This window comes from Lepidochelys olivacea (genome assembly GCF_965140295.1).
Source record: "Lepidochelys olivacea isolate rLepOli2 genome assembly, chromosome: 5".
Classification (NCBI taxonomy): Eukaryota; Metazoa; Chordata; order Testudines; family Cheloniidae; genus Lepidochelys; species Lepidochelys olivacea.
In genome coordinates this window covers 101,078,205-101,097,962 of record NC_140415.1, presented here as the reverse complement: position 1 = coordinate 101,097,962, position 19,758 = coordinate 101,078,205, and the positions used below count along the sequence as shown (strand labels likewise).

The following is a 19,758-nucleotide window of genomic DNA, read 5'->3' as shown; positions in this document are numbered from 1 at the left end:
TAACATTTTCAAAAAGAAAAATTTTGAAGCAAAAGTTTGATTAAACCTTTTGTGAAAATATCAAATAAAGTAAACCCATTCTGAAACAGAATGAAAACGGCTTAGACATTTTTATATTTTTCACAATTTTCCCCCCATATATCAACCTGCTCTAATTCAGGACCTCGGAGAATTTGCCCTTCTAGTCTCTTTTCTTTGTTCATTATCTTTAGTTTGCTTGACTCTTGAAGGAAGGAAGAAGAGAAGGAAGAGGTCTGATGTGTTTATCTGATCGAGAAGAGAAATGCGGATTGGAATCTTTTTTTAATGTTTATGTTGAATTTAAAGGGAAATTTGTTAGCCCTGTTGTGGCAAGTAACATGCAAAAATGACTATAACTAAATTAGATGAGAGAGAAACAAAATATTTCTCTTTAGTTTGTTTACTTTGTGTTTGGCAATACTCTGTGTATACCAAGTTTTTCCATTTCCTTCTTTATAGTCAGTTTTCCTTGTTTTGTGTAACTCTTCTACAAAGCAAGAGGGGAGAATATTTTTTTAAAAATAGGAAATATTATTTAAGCATAAAATCTGGCAAGGGGGTTATGGGGCATATGTGTAACTGAAACACTTTAAACTATATTTAATTTGGCTAGATATAAAATTGGAAGTGTCCCTTTAATTTTACTGGACAGGTTTTTTAAGCATTGACGGATCAAAGAATCTTCCGAGAAAAACACTTATATGAGATTTCATTCATAAATACAAAAATGAGTTTTTAATTGGGAATTTGGAAAAGTAAATGGATCTCTTTGCTAGCAAACTGGTGACAATTAACAAGTTGGAAATTTTGGGTGGGTTTGACTTAGGCCAGGTCTACACTATAAATTTACATCAGTATAACTACATTGCTTAGGGGTGTTAAAAAAATCCACACCCCTGAGTGACACAGCTATACCCACCTAACCCCTGACATAGACAGCGCTATGTTGACAGGAGGGCTACTCCCGCTGACAGAGCTACTGCCTCTCACAGAGGTGGATTAACTGTGCCGATGGGAGAAGCTCTCCCGTTGGTATAGTAGCATCTTCGCTGAGGTGCTACAATGGCACAGCTGCAGCAGTGCATCTGCACCGCTGCAGCTTTTTAAGTGTACCTGCCCTTAGGGATACCAGTCCTAATTGCTTTCAATAGGACTTTTAGGCACTTTTTATACATTCTACCTTTTGATACTCGATTTACGGATGTGAAGAATCTATTTTTATCCCTGCCCAAAAAATTATCCACTCTTTAAAATTTGATTGGTGGTGTTTAAAAAATAGTGCATCACTTTGATTTACGTGTGAGTTGTAAGAGCTGGGGTATGACAGCCATCTGTGCCTACAATTGGAGCACTGGCTGCTGTTGGATCTACTGCCCTTCAAAGGAACAGAGATGTGTCAGAGGGTAAAAAGCCATAGGGTTCTAGGTGGAGCGGCAAGTGTTAATGGACAGAACTCTGAATCAGCTGGGCCTTGTTAGCCTCCTAGAAAGGCACCTGGAGCAGTTATAAAGGGAGAGAAGACAGCTGCTAGGGATGGCTCAATAGCCAGGCTGCTGGTCAGAGGGCAAGGACTGGCTGACTGTACTGGATTCTAGTTAACCTTTGTGAACAAGAAGGAATTTAAAGACTGCTCTTTGTGCTCTTCTGCTACAAGATGGGAGTTGAAAATTGATTTTAAGTCTGTGCTTTTCCCTTCTCCTGGAGCAAGAGAGATCCACAGATTCCGCCAGCTCTTCCTTTGGAGCAAGAAAGGATTTAAAGACGATATTTTTTTTTTTTTTTTTTTTTTGTTCAACCTGTCTAAAGGATCTTTGTCTCTCTGCTTCCTGGAGAGGATCCAGGAACTGTGCCAGTAGACAACTATCTGAACTCCAGGGTCCTCCCTCAGGAACAGGAACTGTCTCTTTCGGTGTTTGTACTGCACCCGCCACAATGGAGTCCTCATCCCAATGGGTACCTTTGAGTGCTACTATAATATAAATATTTAATAATAAAGACTGTGGTCTGGAGGACTGAATAGAGCTCAGGGGACAGGGTGGCCAGAGATCATGGAAGACCTGCCAGATTGTTGCCTTAGTTTGGGGCTCAAGATTGGAACTCCAAAGCACTGGATGGGCTGGAGTTGTTTTCTTTCCCTGGTATCAAGGAACTGCATGAAGCTGACTCTGTTACAGGAATTGGAGGGTATTTATTCAATAGCATATAATTGGTCTTTGATCAGAGAGACTCCTTGTTGATCACTTCTTTGGTATTAGCCCGACAAAGGGATTTTATGTCTAACTTTTTTATGAAAAAGAATTGCTCTAGACAAGAGACTCATCTTTTTGTATGTGCAGCTAAACCTAGGTAAAGCCAATCATCAAGGCCTTTACACACATGCTTCACTTGACTTTCATGAGCAGTCCCATTGATTTCACTGCTCCTGACTACAAGCTTAAGCACTCATGTTGGTATTTGCAAGTTCAGATCCTTAATGATCTTCTTCACCTAGATATGGCTACATTTGAAAAAAGATGAATTGTTTGAATCTTGAACATTGCTTTCTTCTGTGGGATTGGGACCTAAAAGCAGATGATAATGCACAAGATTAACTGTGTTTATTACTTTTAATAAAATGAGCAATAAAAAGATGCAGGGGTTTTTTTAATGGAATATACAGAGTAAGGCACCAATCCTACAAACACTCAACATGCACATAACTTTACTGACATGAGTAGGTATGCCTATGATTAAGTGTCTCAAAGACTGGAACCTAACTTTGTATGTTGGGGGTGTTTCTAGAGAGATAATGCCATGTATTGAGCAAGTCACATTGCTTGACTATCTCTCAAATCCTATTCTTCTTCTTAAAAAATAGTAGACAGAAAATCCCAGACCCAGAATGAAAACAAGCAGACAGTTAGCAATAAAGAGAGAAGCAACATTAAATTCTCATAAGTCCTCAGTTGGGTCCTAGGAGGAGAATGTATTTTATATTCTATTTGAGAAAGCTAATAAAGGAATAGTTTATTTTTTTAAAAATTTCTGGCAGTTTGAGCATTTATTTATTCAGTGTGATTTATAAAATAATAAATGCCCATCCCATGCTCCAGGCATCTCTACAAAATGTTCACATAAAATCATACAATAAACTGCTCTGCCCATTCCTATAGTTGTGACTAACCATTACACCCTGACAAAAAATCAGGGCACTAATAAAGCTCCTCAGACTGAGTTTCCCATAAATACACAAATAAAGACAAACTTTGCATGGTGCCCAGAGGGTTAACACAACCAAGCTCTGGGTGAAATAAATTCCACTCAAGGGTCCTTTGTGCAGTCATTCCCTTTTGTTTACATCAAAGTCCATTTCTAAATGTGTTTGAGGTATGGTAAGACCCAGAACATCACTCCCCTGTAGCAATTGTTGTGAAATCTTACATCCACATCTAAGTGAATGCACAGTCTTAATCATGGTATTTTATTGTTTTAGGGTGGCAAAGGCACTGAAAGTCCCTGTGTATGAAACACCAACAGGCTGGAGGTTTTTTTCAAATCTTATGGATTCTGGACGATGCTCACTTTGTGGAGAAGAAAGCTTTGGCACTGGTAAGAAATCCAGTAACAATGTTTTCCATAGAACCTTAAATCTGCTTATTCTCTTGTGGGATATTGGGCACCAACCTCTTTATTCAGTCGTAGGAAGACTCGGCAAATTAATTCCCTGGCATAATTGACCATGGACCCTCAAAAGTTCAAATTTGAATAGGTGACCTTTAAGCTCTGGGTGCCACGTAACCTGTGTTATGAAATATCAGAGTTTCAGTAGCAAAAACAGTAGGCCAAACTCGTTCTGAGGGGATGGGTAAGCTGCTTGCCATTTATAAAATAGATGGAATGGCATCCTAGAATGGCACAGGACCCGGAAAAATTTCTCCTGGTCCTACTGCAAAAACAATTTTTTCTTCACTGGCTGTGCCAGCAATTTGATGGATTTTGTGCATGTGTATGTGGTCATTATGTGTATTTATTATGAGTATCTGTGCATTAAACTGAACCTGTTGCGGGTGTCTCTGTTTAGGGCATTGTCTGGTTTTCCAATGGTTCTAGTGACAGAAAGAACTTTGTAATAAAACTACTTCAATGTCATCCAGTCAGTAGCCACATTTTCCCAAAGAAATTGTCCCTCCTCTACCTGATTAATTAATGGAGCCAATTAGTGACATACAGAATGCAAAGCAAATATGAATAGCCCATCAGGAACATAGGATTGCTAGCTCCAGCACATTCTGCAAACATGTGAAACATCTATCTATGCAATCTGTAAGTTTTGCATTTAAAGGTATTTGTGGGATATGGAAATAACTGAATAAATTCCACTGTGTGTTTGTCTCCTCCTTATTCCTAAATATGTTGAGGAGTGCATCTCACTGCAGTTCTCCCCTCCCCCCAAAAAAAGTCTTGACTCTGGATAACGGTGGTAGCATAGAAGTACATCTGAATAGCTAGACTGTTAGTCTGTAAGTTAATTATTTTGTATTTTGGTAAGAATTCTAGGAAGTTCTTTGATGTTTGGAATGATTTCTCTGTTATAGATTTTCATAGAAAAGCAAACACCAGGCATTCATGTGACTATTTTTCAAAGGGCAGCCTACACAGTCCTTGGACCTTAGAGGACTCAGAAAAGAGGGGGCACTTTAAAGGAAACTGGGAAGTTTATTTCCTTTCAGAATATGCTCTCATTTGTCTCTGCCCAAGTTCTCTGGATACTGAAGCTTCAGCTGGGTGGCCAGACCCTGAGATTTTTCAACCAGATGGCTATCTAATGTTATACCATTCATCTAGTGCTCCTCTCCCTGTTTCTAAATGTCATACGTTCTCTCTTCCCTCCAAGGCCAGTCACACGTCTGCAGTCTTCCCATGGGACTCTTGTGCCCCCCTGGCCACTGATCCAGCAAAATAACCTCATCAGCACCTGAATTGATAGGAAAGCCCCATGCATGGGTGGTGGAGGGTTGGCTTGCTTGTGGCTGGAATTTTCGAAGGAGCCTAAGAGAGTCAGGCACCCAACTACCATTGACTTTCAATGGATTTGAGCACCCAGCTGCCTTAGGCCTCTTTGAAAATACTAGCCTATGTGACCAACAGGTGTAGAGTTTTCCCTGCCATACTCAAGTCAATCTGTGGAGTTAGTATAGTGGTGGTTCCACACTGCGGACAGGTCTGAGCCCTTACTGACTTCCAATATCTTATACCCTTAAGTTGAAAGGTATTTGAATAAATTATAGTGACAACCCCCCCCATTCAGTCTTTAGAGGAGGTTTTGGAACAAATTGATAAACTAAACAGTAATAAGTCACCAAGACCAGATGGGAGGAAGGAACTCAAATGTGAAATTGCAGAACTACTAACGGTAGTTTTTAACCTATCATTTAAATCAGCTTCTGTACCAAATGACTGGAGGATAGCTAATGTGATGCCAATTTTTTAAAAAGGCTCCAGAGGTGATCCCGGCAATTACAGGCCAGTAAGCCTGACTGCAGTCCCGGACAAACTGGTTGAAACTATAGTAAAGAACAAAGTTGTCAGACACATAGATGAATATAATTTGTTGGGGGAAAATCAACATGGTTTTTGTAAAGGGAAATCATGCCTCACCAATCATGCCTACTAGAATTATTTGAGGGGGTCAACAAGCATGTGGACAAGGGGGATCCAATGGATATAGCGTACTTAGATTTTCAGAAAGCCTTTGACAAGGTCCCTGACCAAAGGCTCTGTAGCAAAGTAAAGTGTCATGGGATAAGAGGGAAGGTCCTCTCATGGATTAGTAACTGGTTAAAAGATAGGAAACAAAGGGTAGGAATAAATGGTCAGTTTTCAGAATGGAGAGAGGTAAATAGTGGTGTCCCCCAGGGATCTGTACTGGGACCAGTATTTTTCAACATATTCCTAAATGATCTGGGAAGGGGGTAAACAGGTGGCAAATTTGCAGATGATACAAAACTACTCAAGATAGTTAAGTCCCAGGCAAACTGCAAAGAACTACAAAAAGATCTCTCAAAACTGGGTGACTGGGCAACAAAATAGCAGATGAAATTCAATGTTGATAAATGCAAAGTAGTGCACATTGGAAAACGTAATCCCAACTATACATATAAAATAGTGAGGTCTAAATTAGCTGTTACCACTCAAAAAGAGATCTTGGAGTCATTATAGATAGTTCTCCGAAAACATCCACTCACTGTGCAGCAGCAGTCAAAAAGGTGAACTGAATGTTGGGAATCATTAAGAAAGCGATAGATAATAAGACAGAAAATATCATATTGCCGCTATATAAATCCATGGTACGCCTTCACCTTGAATACAGTGTGCAGATATGGTTGCCCCATCTCAAAAAAGCTATATTGGAATTGGAAAAGGTTGAAAAAAGGGCAACAAAATGATTAGGGGTATGGAACAGCTTCCATATTAGGAGAGATTAATAAGACTGGGACTTTTCAGCTTGAAAAAGAGACTACTAAGGGGGGGAAATGATAGAGATCTATAAAATTGTGACTGGTGTAGAGAAAGTAAATAAGGAAGTGTTATTTACTCTTTCTCATAAAACAAGAACTAGGGGTCACCAAATGAAATTAATAGGCAGCAGGTTTAAAACAAATAAAAGGAAGTATTTTTTTTCACACAACACACAGTCAACCTGTGGAACTCCTTACCAGAGGATGTTGTAAAGGCCAAGACTATAGCAGGGTTCAAAAAAGAACTAGATAAGTTCATGGAGGATAGGTCCATCCATAGGCTATTAGTCAGGATGGGCAGAGATGGTGTCTCTAGCCTCTGTTTGTCCAGAAGCTGGGAATGGGCGACCGGATGGATCACTTGATGATTACCTATTCTGTTCCCTCTGGGGCACCTGGCATTGGCCACTGTCGGAAGACAGGCTACTGGGCTAGATGGACCTTTGGTCTAACCCAATATGGTCATTCTTATATTCTTATGTTCAGCCTCCCTCCCACATGACAATGAACCATGCCAGTGTGGTTCCTGACTCCTTCACAAGTGGTAAGGACTGCAGCCAGAAGAAACTGCAGATGTGCCCCAGAACTATTACTTTCTATTGCACACAGAAAGGGGAAGGATTTTGGTCACTTGCCACTTTAAAGGAACAGCACCAGGAAAAATACATGATTATGCTGTAAAAAAATAAAAACTAACAACAGTATTTCCATAGCATGTGAATATGCATGACGTACCCTTGGAGACTGGGTTTTGCTAAGGATAGTGCTGGCCAATGAGTGTCCTGAGCACAGATGGTCTGTAACCATACAGGTCATTGGGAAGTTCTGAGGCACACAGAAGCAGCATATTGTGGAATGTCAGCCCTTTCAAAGGACCCACGTGCATGGATCTCAAGGGCTATGCTGGGGTGGGCAAACTACGTCCTGCAGGCCGGATCCTGGCCGCCGGCCATTTTAATCCAGCCCTCAAGCTCCCATTAGGGAGTGGGGGCTGGGGTTTGCCCCCTTCCGGCTCTCCAGCTGGGGAGCAGGGTCGGGGGCTGCTCCACACAACTCCCAGAAGCCAGGGCATGGCCCTCCTTCAGCTCCTATGTTCTCCAATGGCCCCGTCCAATGGCCCCCTCCAGTGCTTCATGTGGGAGTCTGAGAAGGGACATACCACTGCTTCTGGGACCTGCTTGAGGTAAGCGCTGCCCAGAGCCTGCACCCCTTGAGACTCCCCCCATGCTCCTAACCCTTACCCCGATCCCCCTCCTGCCCTCTAAACCCCTCAATCCCAGCCTGTAACACCCTCCTACACCCCAAACTCCTCACCCCCAGCCAGAGCCTGCACCCCTTCCCTCCCCCAACTCCCTGCCCCAGCCCAGAGCTCCCTCTTGCACCCTGAACTCCTCATTTCTGGCCCCTCCTTAGAGCCCGCATCCCCAACCAGAGCCCTCCCTCACCCCAACCCCAATTTTGTGAGCATTCATGGCCCACCTTACCATTTCTATTCCCAGATGTGGCCCTTGGGCCAAAAAGTTTGCCCACCCGTAGGTTATGCTGACTCTGATTGGAATATAGATGGCGTCAAGACTCTGGATTGGGCCCTCTAAGTTCCCTTTTATCCAGTCTCACGGGTGCTAGGGATGATCCTGCCCCACTGTGTGACTGCATCTCACTGAGGGAAAGGAAGCTCCTTTGATGGTCACATACCATGAAAGACACAAAGCTTGTCTTCTCCTCTGAACCTCTGTCTTTCTTTGGCCTCCTTCCCTGGACTTGCTTCATTATGTAGAGCCTCAGTGTGGTCAGATGCTGTACTGCAGCCTTTCCCCAGGTCTGTCCCTGATTTCTCAAACCCCTACTGACTCCCCTTAACCTCACACCAATATGCCTGCCCCAAGCTCTTTCCATACCCTTCCTTAATCCCGACTCTCCCTCTTCCTGATACTAACCGCGTAAACTCTTGATAAATCCCCTGTTTCTTATGTGTAGCTGGGGGTGCCATTGCACAAATTGCCTCAAGCAGCCTGTGGGATGGCTGCTGCTTGAGTTCCACAACATGTGCATCCTGGCCTACTAACTGTGGAGCACCTGCAGCAGTCCCCAAGCACTGCCAAAAATGTACTCCAGTCCTGAGCCACCACCTCAGGGTACTCAAGCCACTGGATGCTCAGGCGACTTGGGTACAGTCAAATACGAGCTTTGAAAGGCCGCATGGTGCCCAGTTCCCACTTGAACTGCTAGATTGCACCCACATGGCTCTTTGCATTAACCAAGTTATGAAATGTTATGTCTGCATCTCGCTGCCTCAGTTTCTCCATCTGCCAATTGATTTTAATAAGTCTTGTCTATCTGATGTGACGTGAAACTTGTTTGTAAAACACTTCGAAATCTTCAGATGAACAGTGCTTTATAAATGCAACGTGTTTTATTAATAAGTATGTGTATTATTACTCTGAGCCTTTTCTCTTTTACGTAGTGTCCTAGACTACCTTGCCCTTCACCAATTTCTGCTTGCACTGGGAATTTGATTCTGTGTTAAGACTTTCTCCTTAATGCTCTCACTGTAGAGATAGGAAACTTGGCAGTTCTTTAGTTTTCAGAATTTCATATTTAAAGGAATCTACCATCCAGTTGGCCAACACAATGACTTGCTACTCTGTAAAAGCAAGAGGGGTTTTACAGACCTGCATCTAAATTATCACATTTATTGTCATACTAACCTGACAGCACTTAAAAGTGAATGGTTCTATGTCCAGGTAATACAACCCAGCTGTAGTTCCCAAATAATGCAATCCCCTGGTGTTATAACAAAAAGAGATTTTGCAGTGACCAGTAAATAAAAGCAAATTTTCTGCTATAAAAGGACAGAAGATTTTGAAAATATCCCATAGGGCTGTGTTTCCCAGACTTGTTTTCTGGCAGCTAATCTTGGAGTTGAACCAATGCATTAAAAACTTCTTCCATTTTTGTAGTAGTGTGGAGAGTTTGTCAGATGAGGTTAGTAATTTGCTGTATTATGAGTAATACCCAAGACACAGTTCAGAGAAAGGCAACAGCAGCAATTCTTATCTAAGTTTCATCAGCAAACTATTAATCAGAATTAGGAAATCTATGTACTTGATGTATCTTGCTTATATCCACCTTGGCAAATGCTGCATCTCATTTTCACATGTTTTCGTACTTCAGCTCTAAACTTCCATATGTCAGCAACATCGGAGGCTTTCTGCCACAAGCTTAATAGAAAAGCTAAGAGTGGTAGAGTAGATGTTTTATTGCTATTAAAAAGACCTAAAGAGCTGTATGCAGGTCTCAATTACACTAGTGTAAAACCAGAGTAATTCCATTAGCTTAAATGGTGTAACAGAGATAAGAATGTGGCCCCAAAAATCTTAGTTTCCTTAAAATATCAGCAAGCTGTGGACCACTGGAAGAGGAAGAATTTGTAAGATACAAGGGAAGTGCAAAGAAAATAATTTCCCATTGAGGCTAAACATTTTTTTCAGTTTGATTTTGTGTTTAAAAATTGCATTTGGAGAAATAATGTCGCTGATAGCATTGACTAGCGTAATTTGGGAGAAAACAAGAAGATATTTATTTTAATGCATATTATTATTAATTTAAAATAGTGCTCTGAGCTCTTACTCGGTATTGAGGCCCTATTGTAGTAGGAGAGACAGTCTCTGCCCCAGATAGCTTATAATACCAGATCTATTAGAACAGGACAATTTTTGCACCAGTTGACACTCTTTGCAAGCTCGTTCTGTGGGATTACACTTCAGTGTAAAACTGCATGGTATTTGGACTATTTAAATTGAGTAGTTATTATTGCCTTAATTAGACATGCCAAAGATTAGTTAAATATAAGAGAATAGACACAAATGTGTTATCTCTGCTATTATGCTGCCCTTCCTGCCTTTCAGCCCGTCTCTTCATTGAAGCACAGGCCAGAATTCACTAGTGTTTCAGGGTTTTTCAAGGAAAGAATTATACAGAATTAAACCCTGTTGTTGTGCATCTTTAATTTGATTAGGTTACAAAAATAGTGCAGATCTTATATTCTTTCTTACCCATATGCTGATCCATGGCTATTGGACAACCGATTAGCATGATGTAGAATGTGTGAACTGAAGTGTAAGCTATGTCTGCTCAGTATGGCACTCTGTCCCCTCAGTGGTGGGTGGACCATATAGCGATGGTGAGTCCCACCTAGCTATGACCCTGGATAAGAGGGCTTGGTCTATTAGCTCAGGCAGTAGGGGCTCCTGTATTAAGATGGAGAGGTCCCAGCTTTGATCGGTGGCAACAATCCACCCAGGGACGTTGGCATTACAAAAGTAAAGATACCATTAGTCAAACTGAGGTGGGAAATGGCAACTGGCTTCATCCAAAACACTGCATGTTTTTCAGCTAGATCAGTAGGAATAATTAAGAGGTAGAAGGCCAAGAAAACCAGAGGGTATAATAAGATAAGTACACATTCAACTAGCAGAAGTAATGGTTTTAAAGCTGCAAAAAGAAATAAGGGCAATGAATAAAACAAACATGTATGGAAATAATAAGCCAACCTGTGGCTGACAGAAATGCTGAGGAAGGGAAAGCAGTGTTAAAAGATGAGAGAGAATGACCAACAGATTTTGAGAGATGCCAACGGTGTAGTAGGGTTTGTTTTTATTGTAAAAGAAAATGACTGCTGCTGAACACACAGAATTATTGTTGTACTCTGAACAGGCTGGCATTTTTATTGGTAACTTTGGATTCTGGAGAATCTGCATTGCTTTCAGTTTTTCCATCCACGCTATTGCCACCACTTTTCTTTCCTCCATTCCCCCTTTTTCCATAGTGGCACCATGCTGTTTGTCCTCCTGAAGGACGTGCAAAGGTCACAGAACATGCCAAAGCTGCTACGTGGATCAGAAGAATGATACGTGTGTACGCTTACCCCTCTTCATGGAAATTTATGAGCTCAGGCCATGCCAACATAAGGCTTGGAACATACAGAGGCCATTCCAAAAATTCCTCTGCCCATGTTTCATGGGACCATTTTGGTTCAATAAAATGCACATGAAGTATTTGGTAAATCAAAATGCAACTCATCTTTGCCATCTAGTTCAGCTTTCATGCAGATAGGATGATGTACAGGGCATTTTGCTGAATGAATAATGTACACATTTTACTATATGTGTCTAACAAATTGTGCTGTGTAAGTGGTTATGTAATAAAGGAATGTATGATTTGTTACGCCAGATCAGATCATTGATGGATTTAGCTGTATACCCTGCCTTTGTTTGTTGCTAGTATCGTATAAGTGTTTGTACAGCCCTCCCATAATTGTAATATCTGAAAGCCTAATACTTGATGTTTCAGTGCCTGAGCCCAGCAGTCCTGTCTAGCCCATAACAACATACATGGGGTAGAAGGTGAGGCTCCTTTCTGATCTTCTGGTGAATAGCTTATTCCTAGGGCCCTACCAAATTCATGGCCATGAAAAATGCGTCACGGACTGTGAAATCTGGTCTCACGGGGGAGACCAGCATTTCTCAAATTGGGGGTCGTGATCACAGATGCCGACTTTTCAATGTGCTGGGGAGTGCTGTCCCCTGGCTCTGCCCCTACTCCACCCCTTCCTCCAAAGCCCTGCCCCTGCCCTGCCTTTTCCTACCCCTGCCCTGCCTCTTCCTGCCCCATTCTGTCCCCTCCCCAGCACGCTGCATCCTTGCTCCGCCCTCTCTCTCCCAAAGCCTCCTGCACGCTGTGAAACAGCTGATCACGGCGGGCGGGAGGTGCAGGGAGGGAGGGGGAGGGGGAGGTGCTGATCAGCGGGGCCACCAGTGGGTGTCAAACACTGCACGGTGGGGGGGGGGCTGATGGTGGGGCTGCCAGTGAGTGCTCAGCACCCATAATTTTTTCCCCATGGGTTCTCCAGCTCCAGAGCACCCACGCAGTTGGTGCCTATGGTCGTGACCCAAAAGGGAGTTTCGGGATGGTCACAAGATTATTTTAGGGGGGTCGTGGTATTGCTACCCTTACTTCTGCACTGCCTTCAGAGCTGAACAGCTGGAGAGCGGTACCTGTTGGTCAGGTACCCAGCTCTGAAGGCAGCGCCCTGCCTGCAGCAGCACAGAAGTAAGGGTGGGCATACCATACCATGCCACTAGGGTTGGCAGGCATCTGGTTTTTGACTGGAATGCCTGGTCAAAAAGGGATCCTCGTGGCTCTGGTTGGCACTGCCAACTGGGCCATTAAAAGTCCGGTTGGAGGCACTGCGGGGTCTCGGGGCTAAGGCAAGCTCCCTGCCAACTGCCCTAGCTCCGCTTTGGACCCGGAAGCAGCTGCCAGGTCCTTGTGGCCTCTAGGCGCATGGGCAGCCAGGGAGGCTCTGAGTTCTGTCCCTGCCCCAAGGGCCAGCTCTGCAGCTCCCATTGGCTGGGAACCATGACCAATGGGAGCTGCAGGGGCAGAGCCTGCGGGCGTGAGGGCAATGCGCAGAGCCTCCCCGGCTGCCCAAGTGCCTAGGGGCTGCAGTAGAGTGACCAGGCAGCAAGTGTGAACAATCGGGATGGGATGGGGGTAATAGGCACCTATATAAGATAAAGTCCCAAATATTGGGGCTGTCCCTGTAAAATCAGGACACCTGGTCACCCTAGGCTGCAGGGACCTGGTGGCTGCTTCCTGGGAGCTGTGGTAAGTGCCGTTGGGACCCCACACAGCTCAACCCCCTCACCCGCTCCTGAGCCTTCTCCTGCACCCCAACCCCCTGCCCCAGCCTGGAGTCCCCTCCTGCACCAAACTCCCTCCTGCATCTCGAACCCCTCATCCCGGCCCCACTCAAGAGCCCACACCCCCAGCCGAAGCCCGCATCTCCCTCCTGCACTCCAAACCCCTTGGCCCAAGCCTGGAGCTGCCTCCTGTACCCCAAACCCCTCATCCCTGGCTCCACCCCAGAGCCCGCACCCCTCCGCCAGAGCCCTCGCCCCCATCCCGCACCCCAACCCCCTGTCTGAGCCTGGTGAAAGTGGGGGAGAGTGAGCGACAGAGGGAACAGTGATGGAGTGAGCGGGGGAAGGGCCTCAGAGAAGGGGTGGGGCAGGAGTGTTCAGTTTTATGCCATTAGAAAGTTAGCAACCCTACATGCCACCCTTACTTCTGCGTTGCTTCCTTCAGAGCTGGGAAGCCAGAGAGCGGTGGCTGCTTAATGGGGGACCAGCTCTACAGGCAGCAGCACAGAATTAAGGGAGGCAAGACCATTCCAGGCCACCCTCACTTCTGCGCTGCTGCTGGTGGCGACGCTGCCTTCAGAGCTGGGCTCCCGGCCAGCAGCTGCCATGCGAGACCTGCCCAGCTCCGAAGGCAGCCCCACCCCCAGCAGCAACGCAGAAGTGAGGGTGGCAGCACCGCAAGCCCCCTACAATAGCCTCGAAACCCTACGTCAGAGTTGGCACCTACGAGCAGCAGTGCATCAGTTTACATTGGGACAACTATATACCTTCATAACGTAGAAAAAGACAGATATCTTATTACATGGAAGCACAGGATTTTACACAATATTGTAGAAAGCAACAAAATTGCAAACTGGTCTTGGTATTGCAGGATTTATGTTCCGTTTGTTTTTTTTCACGCAGGGAATTTTATCCTCTCTGTTTGTTTGGCTTTGGGGCTAGAGGATTTTGCTGAATGTTTTTCAGTGACACGGAATATCCCTCAGGCAGATTGTCCAATCAGCTGCCCTTATGGCCGTCTAATCAGGGTAGGCAGGTAGACTATGCAGTGATTTCATAAAGGAGGCAGAGCTTCATGTGCCTGCTCGGAGCAGGCCTAGCCACTGTGCCATTAAATGTCTCCATTGGTGCAATGCCAGCGTAGACAGCAAGTGGTGACATGATAGAGCTGCCATGCTGCAATTAGTCCTAGCAACACCTTCCCCGGGCACTGCTTGGCTTTGTCTCTGTCGTCGAGTAACATAAAGTCAAGTTTTCTGGAAGCATGCCTCTTAGACCTCATTGCATTCCCATTCTCACCAGTATCTACTCTCTTGCAATTTCTGCCTAACCTAACTGCTTCAGAAGAAGCATGTTGCAGGTTGGCCCAAGGCAGATGTCAGGGCAATTATGAACATCTGGGCAGACGAGGAGATGCAGTTGCAGCTGAACTCTGTAATTTGGAGAACTCGGCTTAATTACTAGGAGAGGGCTAATATGATCTGGCCCAGTTCTGGGAAACAGTCCTAATTATGTATATCATCCTGCACAATGGTGAGCAGGAATCACAATGGTTAAGAATGTAATAACATTTACATTCTTGGGAGCCAAGTAATTTCCCATCTTTTGTTGAATTTTAATAATGTGGATTCTGACGTGTCTGGCGCTCTCTCTCTCTTCCTTACAATCTTTTAAACAATTATTTTGGCTTTCAGTCTGGAAAATGTCTGTTATTGTTTTACTGTATCTAAATAACCAAACTGACATGAACTGCTCTATGCTTCTCATCTGGAACTATTGTTTGCATTTTCATTGCTGTATCTGCTAATAAATGTGCATTATTTATTTCTTTTTTTAGGGTCTGACCACATCCGAGAGAAGGATGGACTCTGGGCTGTGCTAGTCTGGCTTTCAATCATAGCAGCTCGAAAGCAGAGTGTGGAAGAGATTGTCAGAGATCACTGGACAAAATTTGGCCGCCACTATTATTGCAGGTGCAGATAATTGTTACAAAACACAGTAGGCTAGTATGTTCCTAGGACAATTCTGGGGCAAGTTTGGCTTGATTAGCATTGTTGCTATTAATAGTGAAATGCATTTAGCAGCACTTCAGGTGTATGCACAGAATGAAAATCTGCCGTAGATTGAACAGCGTTCTTAGGGATGTTAGTGGTCTAAGTCTCAGCTTTAACTTGAACCAGACTGGCTTGAAGCATAAGTTAAAAAACCAGCGCAGTTTACTCAGCTCTTCGTCTTTCAAAGATAGATAAATTGAGTGCCAGGCACTCTATTGTATGTGGGCCTTTTTGACAGGACCAACGTCCTGCCTGCTCTCTATGAGGGGTGAAATTCATGGTCCTGCCCAAGGTCTATGCACTTTTAAACTCCTACATAAGATCTCAAAATAGGGCTTAAGTGCGACTCATGGGGTGCGTAGGCCTTGGGCTGGCCCTCTCTTCAGGGTGAATTTTTACCCAACAGAGATTAAGGAATCCATAAAACGTTTTGTTCCTTAGCAAAGTTCTTTCTCTACCCTTGACTATTGACCATGCAGTGTGCCAGTTGGTTGCTGCCTTGCAGCCCAGAGTTGGCTACATATTAATGGTGTGTTTCAGAGTAACAGCCATGTTAGTCTGTATTCGCAAAAAGAAAAGGAGTACTTTTGGCACCTTAGAGACTCACCAATTTATTTGAGCATAAGCTTTCGTGAGCTACAGCTCACTTCGTCGGATGCATACTGTGGAAAATACAGAAGATGTTTTTATACACACAAACCATGAAAAAATGGGTGTTTATCACTACAAAAGGTTTTCTCTCCCCCCACCCCACTCTCCTGCTGGTAATAGCAGATAAGCAGGAGAGTGGGGTGGGGGGAAAGAAAACCTTTTGTAGTGATAAACACCCATTTTTTCATGGTTTGTGTGTATAAAAACATCTTCTATATTTTCCACAGTATGCATCCGACAAAGTGAGCTGTAGCTCACGAAAGCTTATGCTCAAATAAATTGGTTAGTCTCTAAGGTGCCACAAGTACTCCTTTTCTTTTTATTAATGGTGTGGTATTTATGTGGCGTATAACGGATCTCTTTGTGTAAACTGTGTTGTTTGAAAGCAAGTTGTTGTTGTTGCTAATAACATCTCAAAATGTAAAAGTATATCAGTATTTTCTAAGTGGGTTCTGCTAATGCACTGAGGCAGGTGGTTGGTTATTCCAGCTGAAAATAAAAGAGGCGGGAGTGGCTTTCTGAAGGGAAAATATTCAGTGTGTGGTTTGAACAGCCCTGAGATAGAAACGCTAAGGGCAGCCAAGACTGGGGAGAAGGCCAGAGCAGATAACCTTGTTCTCTTATTGTTAATTTCTTTGCTGCTAACGCCAGACTCCCAGCAGGAGATGACTTTTTGACTCTACACAGTCTGCAGACTTTGTGTTAGTGGCCCAACAAGAGAGCACAGATGTGTCAAGGGGGACAGGGGTTGAGGGTGGACCTGTCTTTTAAGCATATAAGTGCATTAACCACTTAGGGCACACAGTTTTCTCTTAAACTTAATTGACAGATTTGCACATTTCATGGAATGGAGGACTTAGGAGCACAAAAGTGTGTAAGTAAATGGAAGAGCTGTTTTCATTTGCACTAGGCACTTCAGTTGCATGCCTGGTTTTCCATGTCTGCAGTAAATTACTAATTGTGAGCATCTCATGCTCTATGCAAAAAGAATCTTTCTGCTGGGTGGAGTTTACTTATTTCTTCATACTACTTTTCGTTTTATTCCTACATGCAAGATTTGATTATGAAGCATTGGAACCCAGAACAGCATATTTCATAATGAGAGACCTGGAGGCTTTGATCATTGACAAATCTTTCAGTAATCAGCAGTTTGCTGTTGGGAATAATGTCTACCGTGTGGAAAAAACAGACAGCTTTGAATATGTGGATCCTGTAGATGGCACTGTGACCAAAAGACAGGTATGAAAGCAACAAAAATAATCTTTTCAAAGATAATGGGGAGGTGTGTATGGGGGAGAGGGGAGCCATAATGTTTTACAATGATACACACTACTTTTATAGTTATTAACTCAAGGAGAGGAAAAAACCCAGTTTTTACTTGTAGAAGCATGATTTTCTGTGGTTCGTGTAACATACTTGTTGGTACATAGCAGTACTTTCCCCCATTTAAGAACACCTGATAGTGGAGAAAACAGTTAACTTGCACTCAGTGCACATCAGTCGCGTAGGATGTAAGCAAGGGAGAATTTTACCAACACAGTGGAGCTCAGGTAATAGCAAGTTGCCTAAGAACCCTAAGAACAAAGCATGGTTTCAAGAAGAAATGAAAATCCTTCCTTTTGCTGTTTTCACTCCTTCCAATTCAAACTGAAAACATCTGCTGCCTTAAACTACAGTCCAAACTCAATCTTTTGCTCTACAAAATTCATGACATGGTCAATACTAGTAATATTTTTTTTTCCTGGTGGAAATGTGTATAAAGAGACACTGTGTGAATATAAAGGTTTCAGAGTAGCAGCCGTGTTAGTCTGTATCCGCAAAAAGGAAAGGAGTACTTGTGGCACTTTAGAGACTAACAAATTTTGAAAGCTCATGCTCAAATAAATTTTTTAGTCTCTAAGGTGCTACAAGTACTCCTTTTCTTTTTACTGTGAATATAAAGTGTGACTTGTATTTAAATATATTCTTTTTTTCATGATTTTCTCTTTCCTAGATTAGAATAAATCCATGTTGAGATTAATTTTTGGCAAGAGCTCTTATTCTGGGTTTTCCTCTTCCTTGTCATTTTCTCTTTGTTCTTCAAATGTTAACCATTTTTTATTCCTAAAAATATACCGTCTCTTAATATATATAATCAGATCATCCCAGATCATAGCATATATTTGTATGTGTCATACAAAATGCTCGTAATCTTCTACTGCATATATCCTTCAGCACCTCTTCTTGACTTGACTAGCTTGTGAAACAATCTAGCCACTGGTACTGACCCTACAACCAACATTCTTCCCTGCTGTTTGGTTTCTCGGTTCTGGACCTTTCTCACAGTCACATGTGATTGGCGCTAAACTCTGCATTTACTGCTATATCTTTCAGGGGATTTTTTTTTTCCAAAGTGTTCAGAGTTGGTTTCATGGATTTTAACAACTAAAATGAAGGAACATCTTCATCAGATCTTGTAAATAAGTAATGTAAAAAATACATTAACTTTTGCAACTCGTGCCAGCCTTGTACTTTCAATCTCCTGATACAGCATGTTAGGGTTTTTTCACAGGGTGTGATCAGACCCCACAACCCTTCTGTGAAAAATAATCAACCTCCAAGGACTTTGCATAGAATCTTACAGAAAATGTCCTCAATGGGGTATTGCAAATATAGTCCAGGTACATGCTAAACCAAACTCCAGATTGTCCTAATTATTGTGGTTTGTGAATGATCTTGACCTGACCAGGCCCTTGCAAATCCTACTGTACAGTCTTGGAATAAGACCTCATTACCAGTTATGCTCTGGTATTGAATCATTACTGAGAAATACAGAGGCACCATTTGACAAAAGCCAAATTATCCATGTTGACGACAGGGTCCAATGTATCGTAACCTGTCGATGAAAACTCCTGATCCTTTTAATTAGAGATCTGTGAACTGACACTGGATATTTTCCTACTCCTGTCTTTGTTTCTGAACGGAAGAGGTTATCCATGTAGTTTGAGTTTTTTGTTTTTGAATGTGTAGTGAGGAAGCAGACATTGGAAAAGTTGGAAAAAGTTCTTTCATTCACATGCCCACAGATAGGGCCAAAATTCTTCTTTCCTCAGAATGAGATTTCAGTGCTGCCTCGGAGATAAGGCTTTTCCTGTCAAAATATTCAGTGCAGTCTGCTGTGCATTTGGGACATTTAAGTGTCAGTTGAGGAGCAAATAAAACCACATTAGGGCATAATACTTGGAAGTAAAACCACAGCCATTTTATATGGGTTTGACGTGTGTGTGTGTGTGGCTGTATATGTACGTTATTGTTACTGGGCCACATGCTTTGCTAGTGTATCTCCATACATATTGTACCTCTAAATAGTGCTTCAAAATGTTAAACTGAAACATACCCATAGGTTTGCATGCCTGAATCTTGCTTGTGTTCTACTTTAGTTGTAAGAATGACAAGAAAAACAGCAAATGATAGTTAGCACATATGTAGCAGTTTAATTCTACATGAGAATTAAACAATGCTTTACAAACACGAATAAATTAATGGTTAATTTGATTGGAATGTAATACAAGAGTGACCATCTCTGTGAAGTCAATTGTAATTCCATTTACACAGCAAGGCCTACCTCTGTCACATCAGCTCCAAAATCAGTGGATCAAATTCTCTGCTGGTGTATGCATTGCATTGGATGGGATACCTTCAAGGAACTCAGAGGCACTGCAGGAAGTCATGCTGACGATTCAGTATGCCAGCAAACAGTTGGCCCCACTGGCTTTTGGAGCTGATGTGACAGAGGCAGGGTTGTTTTCTGATATATTTTTTAAATCAGATCTTCTAGCACAGCATAGCACC

At 43.0% G+C, this 19,758-nt stretch overlaps 1 protein-coding gene across 2 annotated transcripts in view; it reads left to right on the top strand.

The window, feature by feature from the left end:
* Positions 1-19,758, top strand: part of PGM5 (phosphoglucomutase 5) — a 106,370-nt gene that overhangs the window by 60,783 nt on the left and 25,829 nt on the right. For both annotated transcript variants that reach the window (XM_084629097.1, XM_084629096.1), the window contains exons 7-9: positions 3,494-3,609; positions 15,060-15,195; positions 16,983-17,166. In XM_084629097.1, coding sequence (XP_084485223.1) covers positions 3,494-3,609; positions 15,060-15,195; positions 16,983-17,166 — 436 coding nt within the window. The remainder of the gene's footprint in view (positions 1-3,493; positions 3,610-15,059; positions 15,196-16,982; positions 17,167-19,758) is intronic.